The 16048-nt window shown below is 39.9% G+C and overlaps 1 protein-coding gene across 2 annotated transcripts in view; it reads right to left on the bottom strand.

Annotated features, from left to right (window-relative positions):
- Positions 1–16048, bottom strand: part of LOC148320304 (roundabout homolog 1-like) — a 62544-nt gene extending 46496 nt beyond the window's left edge. Inside the window, exons 1-3 of one of the 2 annotated variants that reach the window (XM_088279350.1) lie at positions 15883–16048; positions 11867–11997; positions 11454–11540 (exon numbers count right to left, since the gene is read on the bottom strand). In XM_088279350.1, the coding sequence (XP_088135476.1) occupies positions 11454–11540; positions 11867–11960 (181 nt within the window). In that variant the 5' untranslated portion in view covers positions 11961–11997; positions 15883–16048. Of the gene's footprint in view, positions 1–8569; positions 9078–11453; positions 11541–11866; positions 11998–15882 lie in introns of those variants that run through there. The other variant, XM_088279351.1, reaches the window with a different exon arrangement.

The raw sequence follows: 16048 nt of genomic DNA on the forward strand, positions 1-16048 counted from the left end.
TAATTATTTTTGGAAGAAAAGTGAGTTAAAATATTCTATATTTATAGAAATAATCTATAGAGTTAACGGTTTCAAATTCTAACAATCTGCCAGATAATAAGAAGCCTCCAAGGGCAGGGCGGATGTTTCACTCAGGTGCCAAATACAAATTTGTGGAACAAGAAACGATCGTATCGTGTGCATGATGTGATTTGACCACCTGGAGTGTGCGCATGTTTGTCATCTCCCCATCCTCAGCATTTTTCTCCTAATTCAATTAATACATACCGCATTTTTTTTTTTTTCATTTTTATTCGATTTAAATGCTGTCACTGTGTGACGTGCGAGAACATCTGGTTGACCTCAATTCCTTTTTGGACTTAATTAAGCCTCGGGTAGAAGCAGCCCAGATGTGAGCTAATTGTCATTATGACTCAATAGAAAGAGACTTTGCTCAGTGAGTCTGAAATTGGTCAAGGCCTGACTGGACTGAACTGATTTCCATCTGAACTTTGCGGTCCATTTATTTGTGTTGGAATATTTTTTTTTATTCCATTTTGGTCTTGGAATTTTGCGATTACTTTCACCAGCGCCTGGTCAGGGCCGGGAAGTATTTGTGAGAGCAAATCAGCTTCCAGTTTTGTCCACTTGTTTGGTCCAAAGTTTTATCATTGGAGGAAATATTTTTATTTTATTTTTTTAAACTTTCAACAACTCTCTCCGCCATCCAAACTTCATTTTGATGCATTTTGTGCGGTGATAACATCTATATTCATTTGAATAATTCTGTATGAGAAATGTTGTGCTACATAAACAAAATTAACGATTCTGATAATGCCTCCTGTTGATCCACACAGAAATGGCTTTTTTTTTTCTGCACAATTCTTCAAGAATTTCTAAAAATGACCAAGAGTATCGAAACACACATAAAGCAATCGATTCCTAATCACAAGAAATTCCTTGGGAGGGTTGTGAGTTTTAACTTTGTGGTGAAAGACATTCTTTGGCTCCTTCATTTTTAACTGGCATACAGGATGGAAACGAAATTGCACCCGCGCACAACCTTCTTATTACCTGTTGGAAGTAGCCAAGCTGCCACAGCAATAAAGAAGTGCAGCAGAAACCGATGTCAGAGTTCAGCGAGGATGAGAAATGGCTGCTGGAAGTCCATCATCTCCTGACCTTTTTTTTTTTTTTTGCCTCCCCCACAACAAACCCGCTCGTGTCAATCAGCACCACCGAGAAAATAGTCTTCAAAATATGGACTTGACAAATTGCTTTTCGCTTCCCCTCATGCGCTGCGATTGAAAAGATCCTTTTTTTTTTTTTTTACAGGAAAGACCACACTCTTTTCTTGCGATGAAACCATTACTATTAGCACTCCACATGTTTCAAAAGTCCTGCAGGAGGGCGATAAAATGATTTGGTCGGACAGTAATCGGAGATTATATTATGCGTGTGTGCCTCGATGTGTTTTACTTGGCGGTGGTGGGAGAGCGGCTTTTAAAGAATGCAAGACGGTAGTTGCTGACCAAATGGGAAAACTTAAAAAAAAAATAAAAAATGCACTTACATGCCAATGTTCACACATGGACCAAAGCCACAAGGTTTAATAGCGATGTAAAAAGGCCTGTATTTTTTTTTTCGAATATAATCTTATGATCAAATAAAAAAATAGTCATTTCTTTCAAACAAAATGTGGTGAACCAGGTTTTTTTTTTTATGCGCTGTAAATTGCACTTTTTTTTTTCAATCGGTGGCTTTGATTTAGTCGTAATGCAGCGTGCAAAGCAAAATGCCGTTACTTTGTGTTGTCTCCATTCTAAAACGAGACCATTCCTGACGTGCGGCTTGGCCATCTGCCAGCGGTTATCACCTTGATGCAGCCATATGATAAGCGCCCGGAGCACAATGATGATCGAAACTTGCCCGAGATTGCCAACATCTCCCAGATGGACCCTCGAGTGAGGGCTCGAAAAAGTTGGAATTCCAATTTGAAAATGTTGCCAATTCGTTCGTATGGCAAATGTAAGTGAAGAATTGCGTTAATTAGAAGCTGTAGGCATGTTTCGATTTAATTGGATCGCCAAATGAACAGACGATGGGAGGGGGCTTGAAAAAAAAGCTAAAAACAGAAATGGCTGCTGGTCGTTTAGATGATTGGAGGTGAGGCTTTTTTTTTTTTTGGAGTGAGATAAACTAAAGGGACAGAATGTCAAGGAGATTTAATGACTGCCGCAAAGTTTCTTTTTTTAATCTTTGCGTTCATACGTTATAAATCCGGAAAAGGGGTAATTACATAAATTCTAAAAAAAAAAAAAAAACATGCATACGACGCTGCTCATCCAGACTGACGCAATCCCAGTTTCACGTCTTTTCCAATTTAGCCAGCTCATTAACCTGAAGCCGTTTACTTCAATCATGTGAAATTTTAATTGCTTGTCTTTCCACTCAACGCTACTTAGTTGACTGAACATCAGCATGGAAAAGCTTTTTGGCTGTAAAGCAGAATTCAGCTTTCTGTTCTTTGGATTGAAATGTCGAGAAATGAATCAATGTCAAGAGCTTGACTGCTAAGAAACTTGTTCACACCAAAAAAAACTTTAAGTGCCATCATCGTGACCAAAATTGAAAGATGGCGTGCGGTGATGAAATGAGTCCTTGATAAAGCTTTATTACCTACTTACTGAATTTGCATCAAGAGTCTGTGTCATAATCGCCGTTTGTTGATTTTTTTTTTTTTTAATTTGGTCATTTTGCATATTTTTATGTTTGTGCGTATTTTTTTCATTTTTGTTCTTTTCAATATTTTATTTATATTTTCCTCCAAAATTAGCGTTGACATTTTCCGACATCCATTCCGTAAAGATTTTTAGTCTATTACGAGCAGGTTACGAGTAAGTAGAAGGAATAATATTGTCGCTCGCCTGTGAAAAAACACATAAATCCGATTTTGCCATTTATTTTACGTTTATAGGATTAAAAATTACAAAATTGAAGAAAAATTACCTACTGGATTTCTCAGAAATGTTAAAGAATTCTTTTTTTTTTTTCTTTTTTTTTTTTAATGATTTCTGATTCAACCAATGAATTACTTTTAACTGGGTAACATTTTTGGAGAAATGCCCAGGTCTGGCTAGATCAAAAAATAAATTTAAAAAAAAAATTTAAAAAACTCTTCAGTTGCTTATGAGTTGAAAAATATCCAACCGGAGATTTTTTTCTTTTTTTTTTTAATATATAATTGTATTGGAAAATATGGAAAATGTCCACAATCATAACTCCATAAGCTCGAGTCTTGCCTGTGGATTGATAGGTGAGCTCAAAGCAGTGGCGTCTAATAATAGATGATCTAATCAAATGCATTAATGTTATTCTCTCTGTGAGAGAAGCTCTGTTGGGAAAAGGCTCTTTATGCCGCAATCTTGCCACATAGAGCTTTGAACATTGTCAGTAATGACAGACGAATTGAAGGGCAAAGATGAGAAGCCTGGAAGAGACGGCAGAGAGATGACTTGCACGTGTGTGTTTTCCCTTTATAATCGTCATCCATTAGCGATTGTTAGTTTATTCTTTTTTTTTTTTTTTTTCAATTACGCATTCACTACCAGCCCAGCTAAAATGAATGCACTTTTTGACGTCTATACTCGTCAATGGCAATGAATGTGTGAAACTGTGCCAAATGAAGATCCACCTCTGATGTGAAAACATGTCCTCTCCTCCATGTATTTGGGTGTGAAAATAAAAATAAGGTGGAAGATCCTCCACAAAGCATATTGACGGTATTGATTATCTAACGCCCCACAGGAGAAGCGATGCCTCGCACACAGATGCAACCTCAAGAAGCATCTCTGAGGTCATGCTATTTCCATGACCTTTAAAGCTGTCCTTTCAAAATATGAATTCACCCGATGACTGCGAAAGCCGAGACCTAGCGAGAGCGCACAGCAACCTCAATCATCACCAGATTCTGTTCAATCAAATATGGACAAGTTGCCGGGTCACGGGAGTCCAACATTTTGTTTCACTTTGAAGAATAACCACATATGAGAGGTCCTGGAAGTCACTTTTGCACTTAAAAACACATGGCTATGAAAGCAGGGAGTTAACCACAAAAGTCGTAAATTTGAAAGTATAACGACGTTCAGAAATGAATCCTCTGTGGGATTCAAATGAAAAAAAAAAAATTGTCTAAAGTGTATACTTCTTAAAAGGTGTGTGCCGACATCTTAAAATAATTCAATTTCTGCAAAGTTAAAAGCATTAAAGGTAATCAATTCAGAAGGCAAGTATTTATTTTTTTTTTTTTCAAGAAAATGTGTCCATCGTGAATTATTATCAGCATACCAATAATTAAGATGACGGTCACTGAGAGCCGGTCGTTGCCAAGACAACCAAACAAGTCATCGGCAGTTAGAAAAGAGGGAATGAAATGTTCCCATAGTGTGTGCATGCCTGTGTGCAAGTGTGATGACCTTTGAACTTCAACACCCAACCCCTTTACTCTCCCAAGGGCGGGCAAACCGTGTTGTGCAATTCCCATTGATTTGCGACCTTTCATAATTTTGAATCCAGTTCACCAATGATGGAATCAGACAATTCCATCTAATACACGAAAATGAGACTTTGTCGGGTGTACAAAGATATCCAATAAGCGCCATCATCCATGGCGGAAAAAAAAAAAAGGGCCTCATTAGCCGGGAGCCTCAGCTCATCACTGTCAACTCAAGGAGGACCCCGGGGAGTCTTGTTACCTTGGGAGAAACCACGACAAGCTACCTCCTTCCAATCAGGCCATCATTACCCAAGGTCCAACACTCTGTAACAAGTGTCTGTCAGTATTTTGGGGCACAACAGTCAACCTCTCGCCGCCAAGAGTGTCACTCGCCAAAACAGCCCGAGTAATAAGCGATGTGAACCCAAACCTGTTTACTACCAATTCCAGCGAAATGTCTCGAGTCGTTTGTCCTCTGAGGCGCTGGAATAACTCCCAAGTCCAATCAGTCTTACTTTGACATTGCTAAAAGTCGCACAGACCATCAGCAGTTGTTCTTTATTGAATGGACTGACTGCACAGCCCGGATACGTCTCGTACCGAATAGTTTGGCGCATTTTTGCAAACCAAGACAGCCTCTTGTTTCTCGAATTCCAATGGAGTTCTTGTAGGCTGAAATACTGACACTGTGACAATTTTGTTTAAAAATAAGGGAGTGACGCTATAAAACGGCGCTGTTGAATGCCATATAATGGGAAAAGTGGGTGTGCTGGTGCACCCAAGAAAATGGGCGCACCAGTGCAAAAAGTGAAAAGGTTTGGTGACGAGCCATGATTCGTATGATTTTCTGAATATTCCACTTGGTTTTAATAGCAATCTCAATTGAAGAACCAAATGTGTTGTTCAGGCCTTGTGAGCTATCGCTAATCTGAGCCAATATATCCAATATAACTGACATTTTCTGACTTGGGATAAAAATAGAACAAGTACGAAAATCAAAAGTACAGTTGTGAAGCACAGATGCTTTGTATTTAAAAACAAAAATTAATGTTTCGCAAGAACTTTTTTCGCTCAATGACATTTTTTTTTTTACACACAATTGTGTAATTGCAATGTCTACTTGTTCAGAGTCGTCTACAAGCAAAGCAACAAAACAGTACATTCATTTTCCACCCCGACTCCTCATTTCAGAACCAATGTTTACAGAACAAAAGCGGGCAAAATGGCAAGGCGAGTCACAGCATCACTCCAGGGACGCATAATTAAGATGTGCGGGACAAAGCCACTCGGGCACAAGCGCATGTTTTTAATGATGGCCATTTAGGCTATTGTGTATCATCTGGCATCCATGACTGGTGGCAGCTTTATAAAAAGCCGCAGATTAAACTCGCAAAGTAATTCCAGGTGGCTTGTCACAGCACAAGTGAAATACTTAACCTCCAACTTTAAGAGCTCGGTGTTGAAACGGTAAGCGATTTTACGCTGGAAGTCGATGATACGATCGAGGGGTGACATTTTAATGCAAAGTGTTAATGGAAGAGATGATGACACTCACTCGTTAGAACATTAACGATGTAAAACATAGCTGACGCTTCATTTGACTTAGTTTAGTTACGAGGGAGGAATTAGTGATCAAGTCATCCAGGTACTGAATGAGCAAAGCAGCCACACGCCATGGGACGATTCATTTACATCCAGATTCGATTCAAATCACAATAGTTGCATGAGGAGTAGATTTGCATCACGATTACTGATTATATTGCGATTTACGATTCAAAATCATGATTATCGGTATTTTTCTCCCCCCCAAAGAAATAAATTATGATTTGTTTTGCTCCAGCTGCGTGACTCAGGCATTGTTTTAATCAGACGACGTCGCGTGATTTGGCAGAATGCTTAAACCCGCTGACTCGCGACAACAAATCTGCTCCACGCCGCCATCTGGTGGATTAAAGTGGGAACTTCGCCTTTGCTTTTTGGGAAAAAATCGTGAAAATCGATTCGGAACTTTTTATTGATGAATCTTAGCATATAAAATCCAAATAGTTGCGTCAATCGATTTTTTTTTTTGCGCACCCCTATTTAGTTACATAAAATGCGTAAAATGTCAGAAACTCCTCTCTGTTCTATTTTAGCTGAAAAATGTGTAGTTAGAGCAGATTGCTAAAATCTCAGATCGGTGCTACAAATGATGTTGTTCTGAGTTGATCAGTGAGTGTTTGTAATCCTCGAAAAATGTTTTATTCCAACGAAGAATCTCACGAGAAGCCAAAATGTTAGTTTATTCCTTGCTCAATATTATTGAGCTCATCCTGTAGGGCATGTCTTTCATGTCGGGAATCTTCAGCGGAATAAATCAATAGAATTACCAGCTCGTTGCCAACAGTTTCTTTAATTTTGAAGAAAACCGCATCTTCAAGACACATCGGAGGCCGTTTTTTTTCAAGCGGAACAGACAGAATAGGGAACTCGGATGACTTAGAGCGAGATCTGCTGGAGTGATCATAAAAAGTCTGTGGTCAGTGCGGTCACTCCAACATTTGTCAGTTTGGAATTGTAAAGACAACAAACCGGAAATCTATTGTCGGGGGTGTTTATTTTACAGCGCTTGATGTGGTGAATGTCCGCCTTTAGTTTTTGGGGGTCACATCAAATATGGTCGGAAAAGATGAAGTCAAACTCCACACCGCTTTGGAAGGTTGTTAGTTCGGTGATGAAATGCTTTGCAATATGCAAATGAAAGCAGTACTTCATCAACCCGCAGCTATTCTGAAGCTGAGAAATCCCCACAGCAGCAAATAAATCCATCACTCAGGGTCTGACATTTCTTCCAGTGAATGAATGAATTCCACTGCCACTGCTAATGTTACTGACAGATGTCTTTGTCTGTGCAGACGGAGTGAGGCAGGTGCAAACGGAAAATGTGGATTTTTTTTTTTCTCCCTATATACCCTTAAAAGATTACTTGTGACACTTGAGAACAAAGACAACTTTTTAATTTGTGTGAGGCAATAATTAGTCTTCAAAAATAAGAACTGGAAATAATCCGAACATTGATTTGATCTGATCATTGGTCACCAACCACCGGGCCGCGGCCCGTTATTGGTCCTCGTGCCACTTTGGACCGGCGCCGCACAGACAACAAAAACTTGCTGTACTTCAGGTAGATTTATTATTTGAGGGTGAAAAATATTAAGTGTCTTGTGAATGCGACGAGCAATTCATATTTTAATATTTAATATTTTTGCAACAACTCCACTTTCTCGCCGTGTATTACATCATCGATGCCGCACAAAGGTGACACACCCGTTCTGTACGCAACACTAGAAAGCAATCTCAAATAATAAGATGATACCCTTGTTGCCGTTAAGTGTCCTTTCGAGTAGCCCCTTAAAGATTTCAAGCTCTTTCTCATAACGAGCTCACTCCGCAGAACAACAGTGACAGCGCACGGGGGCCTTATTTCCCATCCAGTTAAAATGTCATACATGTACTGGTTTGACTGGTGCTTCGAGACTCTTCCAGTGTAGTTTTCCTCGATAATTAGCAGCGCCTGTGCCTCGTGCGCCCCACTAAGGGCTGATGATTGTAGGCAGTCACACACATGCCAATGTTCTTATGCATAAAACATACTTTTGCATAAATCCCCACCCCCCCCATACAACACCTACTATGGCAATTCATTTCCTTTGCTGAGATAAGAGCTGAATAGAAGTGGCTGGCAGGAGATACCAGATATGTATTGTACAGTAGATGGATACTAGGGGGGCCACTTGAGGGCATATGCCTCTGTGGTCTCACAGAAAGTCGACCAAAAAAAAAAAAAGAAGAAAACACTGGCTAGAATGCTATTCAACCTTCCACTTTTCAGTTGTGCAATTACTTGCTTCTGAAGTGGTACCTATGATCTGCTTTATATATATATATATATATATATATATATATATATATATATATATATATATATATATATATATATATATATATATATAATTTTTGAGGTGGTAAAACTGTTACAATGTCACTCTGCATTAGCCTCACATTGCCAAAGAAAGCTTAAGACCTCAAAAAATGTAACATGCAATAAATAGATACCTGAACAAAGGTGCAGGAATGCCAAAAGCCTCAAAATCCCCAGCAAGCAGGCAGGCATCCTTCAAAGCAGCAACAGCAGCAGCAGTCGGAGTATTCCAGACTTGGAAGGCGTTATCGTGGTGTAGTTCATCTAAATCCCAACTTCTGTGGCCGAGTTGCTGTCAGGCTGGGTCGAGTTGTGTCAAATAAAAACTCAGCCTCAGAGCCACTCCTCACAGAGCTATACCCGCTTAAAGTTCAGATGAATTCTCGATCAAGTATCCCACTCGAGACGAAATGGCTTTTTCTCCACTCGGATCTCTAACTCCTCAGCTCCGAAATGAGACAAGAACTTTTGACTGCATCCATGGCCCCGAGTCCAATCGTCATTTCGCTCTCACGCAAGCGATGATCGAATTGAAATGTTGTTGCAAGCACTTTTGAGCGCGCTTTGAATGTGAAGCCCACGCGAGAGAGCTGCGAAAGTGGAAGCGGCGTTGGTTGGATGAGGCGCTGCGCTGTGCGTGCGCGCGCCTGCGTGCGTCTGCGTCGTCAGTGAGCACGCGAGGAGACGTGGGCTCGGATTTGAGAGATTCCACTCTTAACCACCCAACAATAAGGCTCCTTTTATAAACTGAAAATAATTCAGAAGTTTGTCCACGAGCGCCCATTATAACAGTTATTAAACATTTTCTGAAAGTGTCCACATGCGCTAAATGATGATTATTTGTATTTTCATTTGACTCAAACGTGGACCTTTTAAGATGGAATTCAGTGGAACAGTGTTTTTTTTCCAGAGCTGTATTTCAAACGGATGTGGTCCAGTTTTGTTCAGTTCTGTATAGGAAAAAGGGGGGTCATGATAATGAGCCAATCTGCAGCAGCATTGTGTTTCTCAAGATGATCCAAAAAATCGATTCTCGTTCTCACCCACTGACCTCTCAGCGTGCCATTGGGGAAATTAGATATGATTGGAATTGCATTGGAGTTGGACTACTGCTGAACTGAACATACCGTGCCTCTAAATGACACATGTTGACGAAACCGTAACACTGGTTTAAATGAATACAAAAAGTGCATATTTGAGTGAGTGGAAGTTATTTCCCCTTGAAACTATATCGTGAGAGACTTTTCCAGCCAGCGCGAAGAATGTTGTAAAAATGTAAGCACTCCCCCTAGTGGATGAAAAGCCTCAGTGCTCGTCTTGATACGGCATTTTGAAAACTTGTTCTTAAAGGAGTGTCCACAATTATTTATTTATTTATTTTTAGAGAAACGACGAGCTTTTTGAAAACCTATACTAAATATAATGAATATTTCATAGACATTAACTTATGATTTGTACATGAGTATTTAATTCTCCTGTGAATTTTAATTAATTTTAATTGAATTTTAATTGAATAAATACAGGGCCGTTCTGCATCTTCACCCTTTGTTTTATTGGTAAACACCTATGTAACACCCAGAACATTGGTAGCACTACATAAAATGAGACATTTATATGAAAACATTTACAGTGAGATGTTGATTTTCCCCTTTTTTGTATGTATGTGCACATTGACATTGTGACAGGTTCTACCATTTCTCCCACTCCATATCTGCTCTTCATTGTATGACCCTCACTACAGTAACTATCGAGAGCGTAGTCCAGCAAGGCTTTCTGGCACGTTAACATCGGCGACATGCAACAACTCGGCAATTTGTGTCATTCCACAACGATGACGAGAATAGAGCCACCAAATAACGAGTGTGTCTTTGCGCCCATGTCGCCTCAACAACAGGTGTCGCACCAAAAGAAGGCCTCGTGAATTCTGTCAAATATTTACACCATTGTTCACATTTCAAAGCAGTGGAATATTTTCCAGGAACAGATGGTGAAAATATTGCGACACAAAGACATGCCTGTCTTCGTGGCAACGCCAAACATGAAGTCGCAAAGATTTTAAGCAGATGGTGCCCGGGGGACTGAGATGTATTTTCCACTTCAGAGTAAATATCAATAAAACAAATATCTCACAAGTATATTCTGAATAAACCATTTGCATTGTTCCACGAATATTGTTATGGGAAAACAAGAGAAGCTCATGAATGCAGATCTTCATGATTAATCAGGAGCCAACAGCATTTTTTTAGTTGTTTTTTTTTTTCACCATTTTGATCTGAGACAGTTTGTTCATTTATATTCATTTATATCTGTCACTTCACATCAATGCCGTTGCTCAGCGTCATACAAAGCACCAACGAAAATGAGCGAGAACCTTCGCATTCCTCGCCCAAATCACAGCAGGGGGATCTGATGCAAGAGCTGCATCTCTTCGTCTCTCTAAATTAGCAGCCTGGTAGCCCGTGCTATCCCACTCTTAAAAGAATGAAGAGCCTTTCAAATTCTTACAGTCTCGCTGTCATGGGTTTTTTTTTTTCTGGCTGGAGTAAAAAGACTCAAATATTTTGGGGGGAAAAAATGTTTTTTTTATCCTGAGAGGAGGGCAAAAGGAGATCAAAAGTATTTCATCAACCATGAAAAAAATTGATGTTTTTTTTTTTAAGTAATACTTGCATGCCTGTTAATGGTGCTACAGGTTTTCACTTTTTTATATTTTACTTTGATGGCTGGATATGACTTCAGAACTGTAAGACAGGACCCATTGTCGACAAGGGAGGCTTGACGAGAAAGTAACTTTATGAAGCAATTTCCAAATACAAAAAGCAAGTAAACGTGTCTTCTATGATGGTTGCGAGTGCGGTTTCGTCAATTACTCCTCATAATGTCTCAGACAACTTTTGCATTTTGTTCTATGAGTTGGAATTCCTTGGAAACTTGAACGTCTATTTGATAAGGTTCAAATAAAGGGAAGAGAATAGACCCAAATGTAGTCAATACTAAAGAGTTCGTGCTGTAGTCTACCTTTATAGCCGTAGCTGCTGTCTTGGTCTGCTGCAAATTCCACTTCAGGTTTTGGGGTGATTACGTCACGGTTTCTTCTGTATTTATCTGTTTGTAAGACACACACCAGGAAATTGTAGAATAGAATCCGGAAGGATTTTGTGAACATCACCGGAGCAATTTTATGATGCTTAAATTCAATATCGGGCCTTCTTGAAAGAAAAATGTGTCGTAATAGGGTTTGTTAACCAGTTCAACCACAAGAGGGCAGTATAACCGCACCAACAAACGGCTATTCGACTCATAGAGGCATGGCTTTCCTCCACGTCTTGAATAAAAACCAGAAAGGCGTAATGCAAGAACTGTTTCTGAATACTATATGTCCAAAAAGCAATTTGATGAGCATGTGCGTGTTCGTTGGAACATTTTCTGACCTGACAAAATGTCCACAGCATGGCCGCGCTCCACTTGCCCGACACCAAGCAGGCTGATGAGAAAGAACGAGAATGTGGTGGGAAGCGCCAGCATGGTTCCTGGCTGCACCTTTAATTGACACTTAATGGACCTAGAACCAAACACATTTAAATAAGTTATTTGTACAATAAAACATGTCACCAATTTGATTACCATTTCAAAGCTTGACAGCAGCATTCCTGCTGTCATGGTCTTTGAGAAAGAGCGACGGACTTTTTTTTCTAAATCCTGCCCAGCATGTTGTCAAACTGTGATTCTTTCTCTTTGAGTCTGATCACGTCCTTACCAAGTGAAGATGAGCAGATTACGCCAGATTCACAGCTTGTTACAGTGTTTTTCCCCGTCCCCGCCCAAATGTACCACAAATCTTCTCAGTCATTTGGTCTCTTTTTGAAACACACTGTGCATATTCAGTATAATAACCAACCAATGAATTTGAAACATGTGCACAATCTAATCAGAACAAAAAAATGCTTTTACAGTGGGATTGTTGAAAGTGTGGGGAGTTTCAAATATTTCCCTTCCTCTCTGACGGGTAAAAAGTAAATCAACAACTCAAGAGTTTAAAGAGAAGAAAACGTCCCTTCTGGAGAGGCCCAGTCAGAGTCCTGACCTCAACCCGAGAAGCTGCATGTGGCATGACCTCCAGATCATCCCGAGAATATTGCCAAACTGAAACAGTTTTTTTTTTTTTTTTCAGAAGAACACTCCAAATTTCATCCTGCTGGCAAAGCAGAATCAACAAATAATTCAATCAAAAATTAATTACTTTTTTCATCCTTGTTGCTTACAGTAATTGTCATTTTCAGTCAATGCACAGCAAGTAAATATATGTTTAAAAATATTATTTGACTATCATTGTGTCTTCTATGAGGATCAAATCACATTTTATGAGCAGTACGTAGCAAATCCAGACAACTCCAAAGGGCTTTTCATACTTTCGACTTGAAACCGTATATTTCCCGGCACTCTGAAATGCGCGTAAGATCAGCGAAAAGAGAATTGGACGGCTATACAGGCAACGGAGATAATAAGTCAGTTCTTCTGATCAGCCATCTGTGCTCCAAAAAAGCTTTGCAACTCATCCCCGTCTGTCTGATGGACAGCCAGATTCCCGGGATGTCTTGGCGCCTACCGCCTACCATCATCATGTGCCACTTTAATTGTTCTGCAAAAATGAACATCGACAGCCAGTATTACAAATAAGCCAAACATTTCAGCAAAAAAAAAAAAAAAGTCTCCACTCATTGATGAGTACGGGCCGTCACTATTTTAGAGAGTAAGTAGCTGTAGGCTATGTTATCGGTTTCGTCGTAAAATGTTTAGCATAGATCAAAAGCAAGTGCCTCTTGCAAATGTGCAAGACTCGGGATCCGGTTAATGAGATTTTGCGGAATGTTGTCAACAAATGTAGCTGCATGGCATATCAGCATGCTCGACACATCAATAAAAGAATCTCATAAAGATGCTTCGAGGCAGAAAGAATAATATCCAACAGCTATAAGATATTCACTCGGAATAATATTAATATTCAGCGCAACTGTCTCAAAAATCTGCTTATGATATTTGACCAAAGGGATATTGCATTTTTGGAGACGGCTGAAAATGAAATGCGATAGGAGCATCATTCCAACACGAGTTAAATAAACTCTCACGTGACTCTTATTCGATTGTGCGAGCGTTCCTAATAAAGCGGCCGGTGAGTTTGGAGCAGTCGCACCGAGCGCACTTCAAAGGCTCCCCACTGGAAGATAGGACAAAATATCTGTTGGACTCATCTTCTCGCGCATTGAACCGAGGGCAGAGCCTTCTGATCAAAGGTGACGGGAGAGCTGATTTCCTTCCTCCCGCCGACTGCTGGGGAATAATCACAGCTCACCATCTAACATATTGTCAATAAGAAAGAGCAGAAGCCTCCCTTGTACCACCGCAGACAGATCACAATACTCCAGCAAGCACCGGAGCGTGACCAGAATCAGTTTTGAGGTGCGCACCAACCCCCTCTCCAACGGCACAGCAGCCGATAGCCCGTCTTCACTGGCTTCCGCTTTTGTACCGATAAAAACATGCACAACTAATATTCCCGATAGAAAATGATACACGTATGTAGAAGCATGTGTGGCATTTGAAGGATTCCATAATTCATTACTCGTTGCATTTCTCTACGTTGTGAAACCGAACCTGTGGTCTTATAGATAACAGTGGGTGTATAAGTCTGCACACCCCTGTTCAAATGTGAGGTTTTGTGATCGAGACCCATGTAAATCATTTTTAAAACTATTCCCACCATGAATGTGAACAATAACCTGCACAAAAACTGAAAAATAAAATTGTTTGCAAAAGTGTGCACACCCTCTGATAATTGGATGTGGCCCCAAATAAACTAACAGGACACACCTGCCACAATTAAAAGCACCTCTGGTTAACCCCAAATAATTTTCATTTGTTCTCCTAAGGCTTTACTTGAAGGTTTTGAGCGAACATTGACTGCTATTGCAACTGTTCATAATTCCCTACTCATGGATGGATTTTTCTGGCAGAATTTTAAAATGTGTGTTTGGTGCAAACCACTCAAGGAACATCATCCCTACAGTGAAGCATGGCTGTTGCGTCATGCTTTGGGGGTTCCTCCTTCTAAAAATGGGGCGTTTGTCAAGGTGAAATGAATCGTGAACAGTTCGAAACATCAATCCGAGTTAGAGCAAAACCTTCATGCTGCTGCTCGAAAGTATAAAGAAAGCCTCCGAGAACCACTGACTTTGACTTGAGGTTTATGAGGGACACTTCAAACGATGGCAGGTGATTCGTGTTACAATACTTGCAATATGTCAATATACAGAATCAGGAATTATGATTCATTGATGATCAAAGTTGCCGGAGGAGGTGTTAGAAAGGACAGCCTTGTTCTTCTGGAGACATATTCCAATCGCGGATGTGAATCAAATCGGACCTGCTGTTAATCAAGAAACTGGAAATAAATAAATAAATAAATAAATAAACAAAGCTCGTGCCACCAACCCGAGGTACTTATCTTTTTGAAATTTGCGAAGGAGGAGTGAATGGTGTTGACAAATATATGTTCTCATCACCGTCAATTCCCGAGGACTGCAGAACTATCAGAACAAGATAAACGGTGTCCGAACGATGATAAGCTACATCTGGAGCTTTGTCAATGCTCCTAGTAACAAGTCAGCTGAGTCGCCTTTTGTGGAGGAGGGAATTCTAGCCTGGGGGGGTGGGGGGGATGATTCAATGAACCAGCCTCAAGGGGCACTGACCTCTGGTCCCACAAGATGAATGAGCCAATATGTCAGCAGCAGAGCCTGGGACAAATATAACCGATATGCTCTTCGATGCATCGGAAGCTTTCTGCGGAAATAATCACATTGGTTTGGATAGTAGCAGAGTAGCCGTTGCACAATATTAATAAAGTTGTCTGGTATTGTATTTCCTTGTTAAAATGTATTGGAGGCATTTACAGTTGAGGATTCATGAGTCAACAGTTGCGCGTGCGTGCGTGTGTGTGTGTGTGTGTGTTTAGGATGCGATCCGATGAGTCTGGATTAGTTTGACTGCAATTCCAACACATCCAAAAGCCTAATTCCTTTTGGGTATTTAACACCACTGAAGGATTTCCTATATCAGAATTTGAAAAAAAGCAACTGAATAAATAGTAAGAGAGAGCGCGAGAGAGGTTTTGAGAAAATGTCATGGGTATTTTATTTTTATTTTTTTTTAGTGAAGTGTCAAAATACTTTTAAATTTAAGTATGCACACGTGCTGGGAATAATTCCCTAATTCTGTGGAAATAAATTCAACAAAAAAAAAAAAAATACACAAATACAAATGACATCAGATTATTTTTGGAAGCATGCCAATTACTTTGTGAGCATACAAAATGAATCGGAATCAAAAAAAAAAAAAAAAAAAAAGGGGGGATTAAATACTAAACAAGACTTGCAACTTCACAACTTACCCTCCCAGGTGATTCCTCCAATATTACAGCTCCAACCACATGTGTCGGCGTGCTTCTTTGGGGCATTCAAGCGTTTCACAATGAGAGTTGAAGGAGAAAAAGAAGGCGCATTGTGGACTTGTAAGAAAGCGAGCAACAAAATCAAAAGGAGCTGCCCATACTGAAG

This window comes from Idiotropiscis lumnitzeri, chromosome 17 (assembly GCF_059441095.1).
Source record: "Idiotropiscis lumnitzeri isolate Australia: NSW breed Sydney's pygmy pipehorse chromosome 17, RoL_Ilum_1.0, whole genome shotgun sequence".
Taxonomy (NCBI): domain Eukaryota; kingdom Metazoa; phylum Chordata; class Actinopteri; order Syngnathiformes; family Syngnathidae; genus Idiotropiscis; species Idiotropiscis lumnitzeri.